Source organism: Salvia hispanica, chromosome 5, assembly GCF_029641045.1.
Source record: "Salvia hispanica isolate PSC_SH4W2 chromosome 5, Shi_PSC_v1, whole genome shotgun sequence".
Lineage (NCBI taxonomy): Eukaryota > Viridiplantae > Streptophyta > Magnoliopsida > Lamiales > Lamiaceae > Salvia > Salvia hispanica.
In genome coordinates this window covers 32414404-32427968 of record NC_142696.1, presented here as the reverse complement: position 1 = coordinate 32427968, position 13565 = coordinate 32414404, and the positions used below count along the sequence as shown (strand labels likewise).

Genomic DNA, 13565 nt, shown 5'->3' with positions numbered 1-13565 from the left:
CCGTTTCACTCAGTTGAACGAAAAACAAAACCCCTTGAATTAATTCACACGGATGTATGTGATTTAAAGATGGTGCAAACTAGAGGTGGTAAAAAGTACTTTATCACTTTTATAGATGATTGCACAAGATATTGCTATATTTATCTTTTAAGAAGTAAAGATGAAGCAATCGAAGCGTTCAAAAATTATAAGAACGAAGTTGAGAATCAACTTGGTTGTAAAATCAAAGCGATTCGAAGTGATAGAGGAGGCGAGTATGTAGCCCCGTTTGAGGAGTTATGCAACGCAAGTGGTATAATTCATCAAACAACTGCTCCATACTCACCACAATCTAATGGTGTAGCGGAACGCAAAAATCGAACTCTAAAAGAGATGATGAATGCGTTACTACTAAGTTCAGGATTACCCCAGAACATGTGGGGGGGGGGGGAGGCTATTTTGACAGCCAACCATATCCTAAACAAAATTCCACTCAAAGGAAAAGACATCACTCCTTATGAATTGTGGAAGGTAGGAAACCATCCTACAAATACCTCAAAGTGTGGGGGTGTTTGGCCAAGGTGATGGTTCCCCCGCCCAAAGAAGTTACAATTGGCCCTAAAACAGTCGATTGTATCTTCATTGGATATGCACTTAACAGTAGTGCATATAGATTTGTTGTTCACAAGTCTGAAATATCGACTATTACAGTAGGAAGAACAATCGAGTCAAGGAATGCCGTATTTCTCGAAAATACATTTCCTTGCAAGGACAAAGAAGAAGTCCCAATCAATTCCGAGACAAGAATTGAAGATGAGGCCACTAGTTCTAAAACATTGGATGAAGCCACTAGTTCTAAATCCGCGGATGAAGAGCCTAAATCGCGCAAGCGAGTGAGGCATGATCCAAGTGATGCAGTACTAAGACGTGGTAGTAGGGTCAGAACACCAAAAACATTTGGTCCTGACTACATTGCTTTTATGTTGGATGAAGAGCCAACGTCAATAAAAGTAGCATTCGATGGCCCAGACGGGTTACATTGGAGAGAAGCTGTTCAAAGCGAAATTGACTCAATTTTGCTAAACCACACTTGAGTGTTGGTTGATTTGCCCGAAGGTGCCAAACCTTTAGGGTGCAAATGGGTGCTTAAAAGAATATTTAAGGCCGATGGAACAGTGGATAAGTATAAAGCCCGATTGGTAGTAAAGGGTTTTAAACAAAAGGAAGGACATGACTTCTTCGATACCTATTCACCTGTAACGAGGATTACATCTATCCGAGTGCTTCTCGCGATTGCTGCATTGCACAACCTTGAGATTCATCAAATGGATGTTAAGACTGCGTTTCTAAATGGTGAACTAGAGGATGAAATCTATATGGAACAACCCGAAGGGTTTGTAGTGTCCGGACAAGAAAAGAAGGTATGCAAACTGGTTAAGTCCCTCTATGGATTAAAACAAGCGTCGTTGCAATGGCACTTGAAGTTTGATAATGTGATGTTATCAAATGGGTTTAAAATCAACGAGTGTGACAAATGTGTCTATATTAAGAGCACTAATAATGGGTACGTTATAGTGTGTATCTACGTTGATGACATGTTAATCATGGGGAGTACCACTCAAGTGATTAACGAGACAAAAGCCATGTTAAAGAGAAACTTTGACATGAAAGACATGGGTCTAGCCGATGTAATTCTTGGAATGAAAATTCTAAGAACATCCGATGGAATCATCTTAACCCAATCTCATTATGTTGAGAAGATATTGAAGAAATTCAATGCCTATGATGGCGTGCCGGTTAAGACTCCAATTGAACTCAATGTTCACTTGAGCAAAAACAAGGGCGAACCCGTTGCACAAGAAGAATATGCACGGGTCATTGGGTGCATTATGTACTTAACTAATTGCACTCGGCCGGACATTGCTTGTGCCGTGAACAAGTTGAGTCGCTACACGAGTAATCCAAGCAAAGAGCATTGGAGAGCTCTTGTAAGGGTTTTGAGATATCTAAAACATATTCAAAATCATGGGCTACACTTTTCGAGATACCCCCCGGTACTTGAAGGGTACTGTGATGCGAATTGGATATCCGACAATAAGGACTCACTTTCAACAAGTGGATACGTCTTTACTATTGGGGGTGGTGCTGTCTCGTGGAAAACCACGAAACAGACATGTATAGCTCGTTCAACTATGGAATCAGAATTCATAGCTTTAGATAAAGCTGGGGAAGAAGCCGAATGGCTTAAGAACTTCCTTGAGGATATTCCGGGTTGGTGTAAGCCAGTGCCTCCAGTGTTGATTCACTGTGATAGCCAAGCCGCTATCGGGAGGGCGAACAATGGCTTCAATAACGGCAAGTCTCGACATATTCGACGACGACATAATACCGTGAGACATTTGATCACAACAGGCGTGATTACAATTGACTATGTGAAGTCAATAGATAATCTAGCGGATCCGCTAACCAAAGGGTTAAATCGTGATCAAATGAATAAGTTGCTAGAGGGAATGGGTTTGAAATCCACAAACTAAAGAATTGTCATAGTGGTAACCCAACCATGATGACTGGAGATCCCAAGAACTTGGTTCAATGGGAAAACTAAAGATGAGAGTTCGTGAGAAACACTCATCGACATCTATTCCCTAGAGAGCAATAGAGTGTTTGAAAACTTGGCTTGTGGTGAGGATAAGTCTATGACTTTTAATGATTTCTAAGGATCTCAAGGAGATTGAGTTCTCAAAGAGACCGAGTAGGGCAAGATACTTGAGTAGGAATCACCTATGTAAGTGTGAAGTGTAGCCGCTTCAAATTACACACTTATGAATCCAAAGTGGTGACCAAGGCCGCAAAGGACACAAAATGTGAGAACGGATGAGGTTGAGGTGTTTAAGTGTTAACACCATTGTCTCGGTGCACGCCGTGGGGGACTAGTTCAAAGCATCGCGCTACTAGGCCGCCTGTGTATCCGATGGCGTTGACTATGGAAGGTTCAAAGCTAAAAGCTACCTATCCTTATGCTTATATACCTCTCGAGGGTTGAGCTTGTGTCTGCATGCATTTGCATTTGGCTATTTCCACTCATGTGGGGGATTGTTGGAATCTATGCCTGGTCGTGGGCTTGGTGCTTGGGCCTAGTTGCGGGCTTGGCCCAAGTCTAGTGGGTCTAGTTCTTTTTAGACCACCACCGTTTCCACGTCAGCGAGCCAAGCGGGATGCCACCTCGTCAGTATGACGCGGTAAGCCAACGTGGCTGACACGTGATAGTCCACGTCGTGAACGAATCTAGAAGCTTCTAGATCAGCCTCTCTAGCTCTGAGCTTGTAACGCCCGAACGTTACAGCTCATAACCGACAACCGTTACGGTCTAGCTTTAATGACGGCCATTATGGCCGACTGCAGTGGACCGAGCCTATAAATAGGCTAGCCATTCCATGCATTCTACACACATCAAACACTAGAAAGCATTCTGCATCATAAGCTCTCTCTCTCTCTACATTGTTCTTCTGTCGAAACTCTGCCCTCTCCTCCATCCAGTTCGCCGGAGCTCTGCTGATAGCGGTGCTGCTTCACCAGAGACGTAGCCGTTTTATCTTTGGGGACGAAACGCCAATCCGAAGAGCACTACCGGGGCGTATCTCGTCTTGCGGAAAGAGGACTCCTCGACTCGGCTCTTTCCTGTTCTACACTTTGTAGTTTCGATTTCCATTTGTAATTTTCGTTTCAGTTCTTTTCTGTATTCCTTCTTGTAATCCCTAAATCTCCGAAAGAAATTGGAAAAGTTGTTGCTATACTGTTCACCACTGTGCGATGCAACAACTTGTTCAATTTTTTCCTAATGGTTCAACGTCACAACTCTTCAATTGATAGGCTATGAAGATCATGTCACGACTCTTCAATTTGATACCAGTTGGATCAATGTTTTGAATTCGAAGTTATAAAAATAAACAGTTATTAGACTCTCCTCTAAGAGTTACACTAATTTTCATAATCACCTAAGTAAATTCATTTTAATCACCTAGACTCTCAAACCAAGTCGCTAGCTTGATGTAGTTCGTCAATTTCTCTTTTGGCATTTGACTCCATTTCAGTTCCAAACGATCCCATGTACTGTGAAATTCTCAATTTGTGTTATTTATGGACCTACATTAGAATTCAAGCATGAACATTTCACATATAAATTGCATCTTACCCTGAGATCATCGAGGTGGGTTCTTCTATATAACTCACAACCAAATTTTAGATTCGTCCATGAAAAAAAGTTTTAGTTGTATTTATAACATCGCTACAAAATGAATGGATATTTGAAATTTCATAAAAGTATCAAGCGATCATATATCCATTGAAGAAGAGTGGTAAGCATAAAAGTATGATTTGGACAATGTAAATGCCCATTAAGGGGTTTTTGGCACTCAACCTAATTATTCCCCCTGTCCATATTTACAAGGTCAAGTTTGATCGGACACGAATTTTAAGAAATGTATCAGAAAATGTATGAAGAAAGTTAAGGAAAGGTGGGTGCTACTTTTATATTCTGTATATTTGTTTTATAGTGAAATGTGAGTAAAATAAAGTTAGTGAAATGTGGGGTCTATTATAAAAAATGGAGTAGTAAAAAAGCAAATGAGACATTTGTTGGTGGACGTATTAAAATGATAAAATGAGACGATTATTGGTGGGCAGAGGGAGTATTTCAAATGTCTTCAGATCTTGGAGATCGAGCTGGTTGAAGACCACCTGCTAATGGTGTGGCTTTAATGGTGACCCTTATGTTACGTTGTTTTGGTTAAACAATCCCAGCTGCTAGTGAGTTTATGACTGTACATATACAAACAATTTGTGTATAAAAAGGTTTAATTATTGAACTTTGGAATATGTGGTCTGGTAAAACATCTTAATTGTTGGCAGATTATAATAAGCTCATATGCATGTGAAGATTTTGAAAAGCCTTGCTGGAAAAGCCTAAGCAGTTTTGTTTTAGTACATCTTTTTAAATTGAGGTGTCGCCTGTGACAAATATTCTTTTGAAGTCCACTTAAATTTTTAAACAATAATTAGAATATAAGCATTTTTTTATAACTTGATCAAATAGTTCAACAATAAAAAAGATGAGAATCTAATCGAAAAGGAATTGGGGAATGGGGCTTTAATCTAATTAGGCTTTGATATTAATAATAAAACTAATATAAGCCAGCGGATTAGCATTTTAAACAGGATCTTTAGGAGTCACATAAAACCCTAATGCATAACTTAGGACCATAGCCAGATACCGATACCTTACGAGGCCAAATTAAAACAAACGGGCGTTCCCATGCGATCACCACAAAGAAAACCAAAAAACATCGCAACGGAACGAAACATCCTAAAAGCTACGAGTTCAGCACTCAAAGTCGTTTCCAAGTCATGAGAAAAGCTACATACAACCTAGTAGTCCACATAAAGTAGGCATCCTAGCAGAAGAACATCGAGTTGCGGACACTCTCCTGCAACTTGGGCATTGGGGGAACTGGTGGAGCAGCAGCTGGCCCAGTCCCGTTGTGGCTGGATGACGTCTCTGACACATCTTCAAATTTCATCCACTGGCCCAACTGGGTGGCTGCCAAGTGTGCATAGCAGATCGGGGCAACTGCAGAAAGCACAGACATATAGGAGAGTCAGGGACATGAAGGCGAGAAATCAGGAACAAAATAGATGAAGATGAACAGAAACAGAAATCTCGTTGTCGATTACTTACCAACAGATATAGCCGTAGTACTGCGCTGATACCTGCAAAGATCATGACAAGAGTATTAGGATGAGGGAGGAATTTAACACACGGATTTTGGTTTCCCGGCTTGACGATCCACTTACACATAGGACAGGGAATGGACGAGTTCTTGCAAGTCATCTGGTGAAAAGCCCACCTCATCCAATAAGACATGGTAATGTGTCGGCCGAGTCGTGCCCTGTAGATTAAAATTAAAACAAATTAGCAGGTTACTCTTATACCTCATTTCATGGAAAGGATTAAATTCAACATTAGCATACAAATAGGCCATTAAAATGATTTTCAACAAATTTTTCAAACCATAATTCTTGATGGCTGAAGATATATATAAGTATTCGTGCATATAAAAGAGATTAAAATTTGCTTACAATCATTCCAGCGTGTGCACACAAGTAGAAGTCATAGTTCCTCGGATGACAAACTTTATTGTCTATTATAGTCCCTGTAAATTGGATAAGCAATAAACACCAATGAGAGTCAAATTATTCCACTTCCGTAAGATGTGAGGAAATTTCATTCAAGGTAAATGAGAGTTTGAAAGTGTCACCTGGCTGCACATTCTCAGGAGCATTTGGCAGAAAAAATTTTGTGTGATGGTTCTTCTGCGCAACAATGACCACAAACTTTGGATTCCAGTTCTCATCAAGGAATTTGCAGGCCTACAGAATGTGGAAGAATGGTTGAGAACAGGATAAACCGGCATGCATTGAAATGTTGGAGGGAGCACTGACCTCTATGATTTGGTTGAGCTCAATATTCAGAACTTGATTAAATTGGGATTCACTCACGCCATCTCTGAATTCATTCCAAGAAAATAGGTCAAACATAATAAGAGAATCTAACCATACAATAACTTAAGGAAAAAATGAATTTTAAGGTATATTCTAGTATCATCTTAAATACAAACTTGTAAATTGCTCAATATGCTTGATTCAATTTGTCACTTTGCCTGTGAGACAAGTATTACGTTCACATGGTACCTGAAGATGATTATCTGATCGGGCTTCCTTTTCCCAGAACTAGTGTAGAAATCAACCAGAAGCTCCCTACAATAAGAGGGGAAAGAAAACTAGGTAAAACATCATTTACAAGCATTTTGGCTTTTCATGCCAATATATAGATGCAGGATATATTATTTTCTGCAGTCAAAATGTCAATCATCACCATGACCTGATTTTGAATTTCAGTGCATCAGCGATGAAAAACAAGAGTGAGCTAGAACTGTACAATGCCATACAGTTACAGCTCAAAGTGGCATCTCATGCCTAAAAACAGTGGATAACTTTAATCAAATCCTTACCTCATTATTCCATCATCTTCAGTGTCAGACACACGTTTGTATAGCGAATCAATCATCTCAAGCTTCGGAGATTGGGTACGCACACAGGCTCTATAGCGAGAAATTGAAGGCCACTGCCTTGAGCTGACAACCTGTGTATTAAACAACACATCTCTATCTGAGTGCCCAAATAGAGGAAAACATTGATGGATTTGCACTGCACAATTTTAACTTAAAGGAGAACGTAAAGAAAAATAAGTAAAACCTTCCCCAGTAAGATCGAAAGAAATGATCGTGTGAAGCATATAAATACAAAATGGAGATAAAATATCATATATAAAAATCAAGGACATTAAAGCCCTTACAGCAGCAATTGATGGTATATCAGATTGTCCAGGTGAGCCATGAGAGACATCCATGCCAAGAATCAGGGTGGGAGACTTTGATACCACTGGTATTGAAGGAGATATCTCACCAGCTAACATAGAGTTCAACCCACCAAGCTGCCAGAAGTTAACAGTGAGCAAAAGAAAGCTGAAAACTATCCTGAAGCTATAATATTATGTATATTATCATTATCAAGAAACATCAAGGGGACCATGAATGATGATGAAATTAACCTTGGCATTAATCTTCAACAGAAGATTGGTAAGATACTGATCATTGACCCTCATGGGTGCCAAGCATTGAGTAACAACTCCAAAATCAGACAGGTTTTTACGCTTCCATGGACCTTGAATGGTTCATCGTGCCATCATATCATAATGAATCATAACTTATATCAGAAAATTATGATTATGAAAAATATTAATACAAACCATATAAGTCGCAGTTCTTTCTTTCTGGAAGCAAACATAGTAGAAATTTCGGTGGGCCAGGAAGCTTTGTCTGCACCTCTTCAAACATCTTATCCACTCTAACCAAGGGTGGGGCTCGTCTAAACTGCTGACTTTCTTCGAAAACATCAAATGGTTCTTCCACAGCCTACCATATAAATTATATAAACTATAAAGTCCCAGCCATTTACAAACATAAAACAGCCAGGTCAAAAGAATATGGTTGACGTACGATTCCTTTTGATTCACCAACTTTCATCAAATCTCTGATCAGGCCACGTACATCACAGCGAGCAGAAAAGTTTACTACAGCCCAGCGCTCAATCTTGCAAGCATTAACAAATTTCTGTCCAAAATACAATTGTTATAAGAACATGGAATTACATACAGATATTTTCATAAAGCAAGGTGAAGTGTGCAGTAAACCTTATTATTGAAGTTCCATCTCCCATTCCGAGTAAACAAATCATCTCCACCCGCAACTTTCAGCTGCAATCAAACATAAAAACAGTAAATCATCGACACCCTTCATCAGAATATAAATGAGTACATCAATCATAACCAACTTACATATACGTAACTTAGTGCTGAAGGATTATCAGTATACCAACACTATACCTTAGGAGGAGGAAGAACACGGCCTTCAACCTGAGTAAAATTGCTATTGATGGTAACACCACAGGAACGAAGCATAGGTTCAGCATCATAGTTGTTGATTTTTAAAGCCTGCAACAACAAAAAGGCAACACTAAGTAAGTTGACATTTACATACTATGCTAGAAGGTGTACAGAAGTCGTGAGCAGAACAAAGCATACATTACTCAGTACAGACATCCTCTCCTGTGGCTTTTGCCGTGATTTCTCAACCAATGATGAGCGTTGGAAAGTTGACAGAGCTTTTGTATAACGTTGCAATGAGACCAGAGAACATAGCTGATACCAGCCAAAAATCAATCAACAAAACATTATTGTGAAGTAAGTATTTCATAAAAATAGAATCTAATCCACATTTCCACCTCAACAGGGAAATATGTTGGTCGTTTAGGCTTCCCAACATTAATGCATGGCAGATCAGCAGAATATCGCAGGTCAATGTTACGGTGCTTGACAAAGTAATCATATACAGTCACTTCTACTGGTTCAGAATCACCATCCTTACTTTTTTGCTTTAATGTGAACCTGCAATTTTTCAATTTTTCAGAACCTCTAATAAACCGGGGAAAGAATTTAAAAGAGAAGCAAGAAAATTGAGAAGAACAAGGAACCCTACAATTGCTCACGGCAAGACTTTTCACTTAACCCGGTTATTTTGAACTCTTGGTTTGTAGGACTAGTTGTGATCCTCAAATTCTTGAGAGTGCGTTTGGCCTGGGAAATTAGAATTGAAGAGAATCCATAATCAATAGACACACCCTAAATGCAATGACAAAAGAAGACTGAGAGTCTGAGACATGTTATTCTCACCTTTGCCCAATCAAGTGAGAACGGGTCTCTCGCATTTTGATTGGCACACAGAAAGTCGGCAACAGGTCCTGGCTGGATGATCATGGTCGTAGATACATCTGGGATACAAACAGCACACATCAATCGTTATCAATATGAAAAACTGGAGACCATATGGTAAAAATAGATACTACTACTACATAACAGAGGGGAGAATATATTTTTGCAACCGAACATTACCAATATTCAACGACAAGCCACTTTGCGTAGTTCTGAAGCTTGAATGAAAGCCTCGGCAGCCAAGAACCCCGCCTCCAACATCGGCAAAGTTCTTTGGATCATTATGGAAGAATGATTGACGAACAAGCAGACAACCCCTGATAGAAAAGACACAATGAGGACAACGTCAGCAAAGTTCTTTGGATAAAATTCATCATTTAGCATTCCAGTGCAAGCAAAACTTACTGCTTAGCAGCATGTTGCCTTAAGATGATATCCAAAACCCGGAAGGCCTCCATAGAGTTTTCAGATTCCTGGCCACGCAAAGCATTTGCTATGGCTTGCATAGGAATTTTAGCAGCAAAACTTATCTCCACTTTGAAGGTTTTGGATTGATACGGACGTCTCATCCTTTTCTTATCACTTTCATTGGGACTTCCTTGTCCCCCAGGACTGCTATTTCCATTGTTCCTAATGCAACAACCCATAAGCATTAAGAGACCACTATAATAATAATACCTCAATAACACCCTTTAACCAATAGAGAGGATTACTCACCGACTTGAAGTAACATCTTCAAGCACAACAGTAAACTCAAGTTTATTTCGGGGAAGTGCACCAACGGTAAACAAACTCTTTTCCCCATCATAAGCAAAATCCTTGCCAGCCAACTCAGAATCATAAGTGTCATGAACTCGGTCAAGTACTTTCCTACCAACACCTTTTCCATCAACTGGGCGGCCATCTTCATAAAAAAGGGCAACCTGTCAAGTAACAAGAAAGATAGCCCAAGAGTGAGATGAATAATCAACGACATTTTGAACACAGATTTCAAAAGAGACTGTGTCTATGAACATACACTATAGTGAAAGAAGTGCCCATCAACATTGTTCACATTCACTTTGAAGTGGTTTGTCAGGATAGGAACTTTATTTCCTCTAGTTCCAAAACCACGTCTAGCCATTGGGGCCCGGTAAACTTTCTTTACTTCTGGTTCGGTAACAGCTTTTATAGGAGTTACATTTGGAGGAACCGGAGGTGGAGGAGGGAGAGCCTCTGAGGCCCCATTTCCATCATGTTCAGATGGATCCATTGACAGATCTAGTAAGAAAGTGAATAAGTCATCAAGCATGTAATCAAAATAACATAAACACCATGCATGTATTCAACGGAAGTGTAGTTCTTACCAAAAACTGAAATCAAACAAAACAACTATACATTTCTATTGTAACAAAAAAAAAAAGACCCAGGGTCTATATTGACCTTCTTTCTCATGGAATATAGTCATACTCTTCTAACATGAGGCAATTAGATGAGTATTTTTATTTTCTAAAGCATGAAAGGAACAAACAGCACACACAGAATAATGCTATAAAAATCCACAGCAGAGCAAGAATCCAAAGGAAATGGTCATGGCAGCTAGAGGATAAAGGACAATATACTAAAGTGATTTCTTTTATACATACAAAGAAAAGTAACAACAACATGCAAATCCAGACACATTTGTGACAAGATAACAAATAGCAACTATGATTCAAAGAAGGCCATTGACTGAAGACTGAACATTTATTTAGTAAAATGTACCAGTGGTAAAAAGAAGTTTATGAAATAGAGACTCAAGAACTTCAAGCCACAAACTTGTGCTCTGACAAAAGTACAGATAATTTTGAAAAACAAATAAAGACTTGGATCCATTGTACACAAAGTACTAACAGTCATAAAAAATAATTGCATGTCAAATTAAAAATAAGGAAAACGGAATGCATCTACCCAATATTGTAGATCTATCAAAATAGCCACTAAAGGTTACCATGAAATTACTTTTTTTAGAGAATTCCGAGAAAAAAGACCCTAATTTTAACAAAAGTTCAAAACTTTTAAATAAATGTAGAAAAACTAACACACACACACAAACATGGCTGTGAATATATGATAAAATTGCCAACAAGTAAAACCCATGGCGATTCAAGTTAATTTAAACACATGCATGTCAGGAAAGGGGAGAAAACAAAAAAAAAAACAGAAATTGAACCCAAAAAAATACACACACAAACCCGCAAAATGTAGCAAAATACAGTTTTATACCTCAAAAAAACTCCCGAGAAAAGCGACTGCTCTCTGTTCTTGAATAACTGTAAAAATTCGCCCAGAAAAAACAAGTCAACACAAAGATTAAATTTTTAATTTTTTTTAAATAATGACACATGCACCACAAACAGATTTCAGCAAAAGTAGAGTAAATTCACTCCCAAACACCAATTTACAGCAAAACTACACAGGGTGGGGGAGACGAACAATGAAATTGACAAACTTCACATACAATAAGCGGCGACACTGCTCAAAAAATTAACCCAAATTGAAGTGGAAGAAGATGAAAAACACAACTAGATTCGTACGGGAAACCCTAGAAATGGGCCTCTTCAACGCCTTTAATAAGAGGGAGAGAGGATTTACCAAAAAATAAAAGGACGAAGGCGTTAGAGAGAGAAAGGAGAGGAGTGAGGAGTGGAGCTACAGAGTGACGCAAATTGCGAGATATAGAAACAAACCGAGGACTACTGCTTTTATTTGGTTTACATTTTCTATATTTATTAGAATGAATTTTCATTTCGGTCCCTTGAAAATGAATTTTACACTTTAGATCCCTGAGCTCATACAAATATCACAAAATATTACTCCTTCGTCCTCCAATAATTGTCTAGTGGTAGGAGTAGTATTTTTCGTCCGTCCACTAATAAATACTCCCTTAGTCCTAAGATAAGTGACCTACTTCTTTTGGGCACGGGATTTAAGGAATAGTATTTAAATTTAAATAAGTTAAAGTGAAGAGGGTAAAGTATAAGAGAGAAAAAAGTTGAGGAGAGAAGAGAGAATAAAATAGGTGGAGAATAAAGTAAGAGAGATGACTTTTTGCTAAAAATGGAAATAGGTCACTTATAGTGGGACACCCCAAAAAGGAATACAAGTCACTTATCTTGGGGCGGAGGGAGTATCTCATTTATTTTTTTATTCCTCTTTTGAAATGGACCTCACATGATCACATTCAGCTAACTTTATCTCACAGTATAAAAATAAGATTCATCTTCCACTAACCATTTCCGTTACATTTCTAAAAATTATGCTCGGTCAAACTTAGTCTTGTATAAGTAAGGGAGTACTACTTTTAAGTTTTCTTTCCTTTTTAATAATTACGTTTTAAAACGGTGTCAATACCAAATTTCTTTACATTACGATACTATCTTATCTCACTTCTTTATTTTCTTTTTCTCATCTCTCTTCTAACTTTTCTCTCTTTAATTTTCATGCCACTTTTGTTACATTTGAGTTATGCCGGTATGAAATATTATCAGAATAGAGCGAATAATTTTTTGAATGTTCAAGAATTTATGAGTATTTTTAAATAATACTAATAATGCATTTTCTTCTCGCAAGTAAAATATATAAATATATCTATAAATATGTATAATCAAATATTTTTTTTATAACTAAGATATGTCAATTATTTAGTTACAACTTACAATCACTTGCTAAAGTAACAAATCATGCAATAGTGAACATAGTCGTAAAATATTAAACACGAGTAACAGACAACCATAAATAACACGGAGTATCACATAAAAATAAATAATAACAATAAATAACTATAATTGTGGTAGTAATGATGTTAATATATATACTATTATTTTTGTTATAATGTTCTCGTTTAATAACTTATTAAGTAAATTTTAATGAAAATTTATAGTTATTGTTCATATTGTTATTACTTTAATTAAAAATATCTTACGTAAATTAATTATATTTAATTGATAAATACAAGATCAAAAAATCATAACAATTTCATTTATATTTTCAAACATATGATAGGTAATCAATTGTGAATCATGTGCACATCAATCATAAACAAAATTTATCTGACAATCAACGGGCCCGGAGTGTTAATTGATTTTTATTTCCAATACAATACGATAACGTATCAATTATAAGCATAATCGGTGAAACTGATCGGCCTAATCAAATTAAATTTCATGTAACAGAATTTGGA

At 37.8% G+C, this 13565-nt stretch overlaps 1 protein-coding gene across 2 annotated transcripts; it reads right to left on the bottom strand.

Moving 5' to 3' along the window:
• Positions 1-5246: 5246 nt before the first annotated feature.
• Positions 5247-12084, bottom strand: LOC125188368 (protein argonaute 4-like). Of its 2 annotated transcripts, XM_048085165.2 has the most exons (24): positions 11978-12084; positions 11609-11655; positions 10383-10624; positions 10082-10287; positions 9770-9994; positions 9545-9681; positions 9326-9423; positions 9132-9229; positions 8878-9040; positions 8678-8794; positions 8480-8587; positions 8288-8350; positions 8094-8207; positions 7844-8009; positions 7646-7758; positions 7391-7528; positions 7047-7177; positions 6727-6792; positions 6478-6541; positions 6294-6405; positions 6115-6188; positions 5830-5924; positions 5714-5745; positions 5247-5605 (listed from the first exon to the last, which is right to left on the bottom strand). In XM_048085165.2, exons 3-24 carry the CDS (start codon positions 10614-10616, stop codon positions 5430-5432), a joined length of 2730 nt encoding a protein of 909 aa, XP_047941122.1. In that variant the 5' UTR covers positions 10617-10624; positions 11609-11655; positions 11978-12084; the 3' UTR covers positions 5247-5429. The 2 variants fall into 2 exon arrangements, with proteins under 2 accessions (XP_047941122.1, XP_047941124.1); XM_048085167.2 differs by lacking the exon at positions 11609-11655 and having other exon boundaries at positions 11978-12077.
• Between the last annotated feature and the right edge of the window lie 1481 nt (positions 12085-13565).

Coding starts and splice junctions, on each gene's coding strand:
- LOC125188368 (XM_048085165.2), bottom strand. CDS start 10,616: ATGGATCCATCTGAACATGATGGAAATGGGGCCTCAGAGGCTCTCCCT. Junction 9,041..9,131: donor AAGTCTTGCCGTGAGCAATT/GTAGGGTTCCTT, acceptor GAAAAATTGCAG/GTTCACATTAAAGCAAAAAA. Junction 7,529..7,645: donor TGTTGAAGATTAATGCCAAG/GTTAATTTCATC, acceptor AACTTCTGGCAG/CTTGGTGGGTTGAACTCTAT.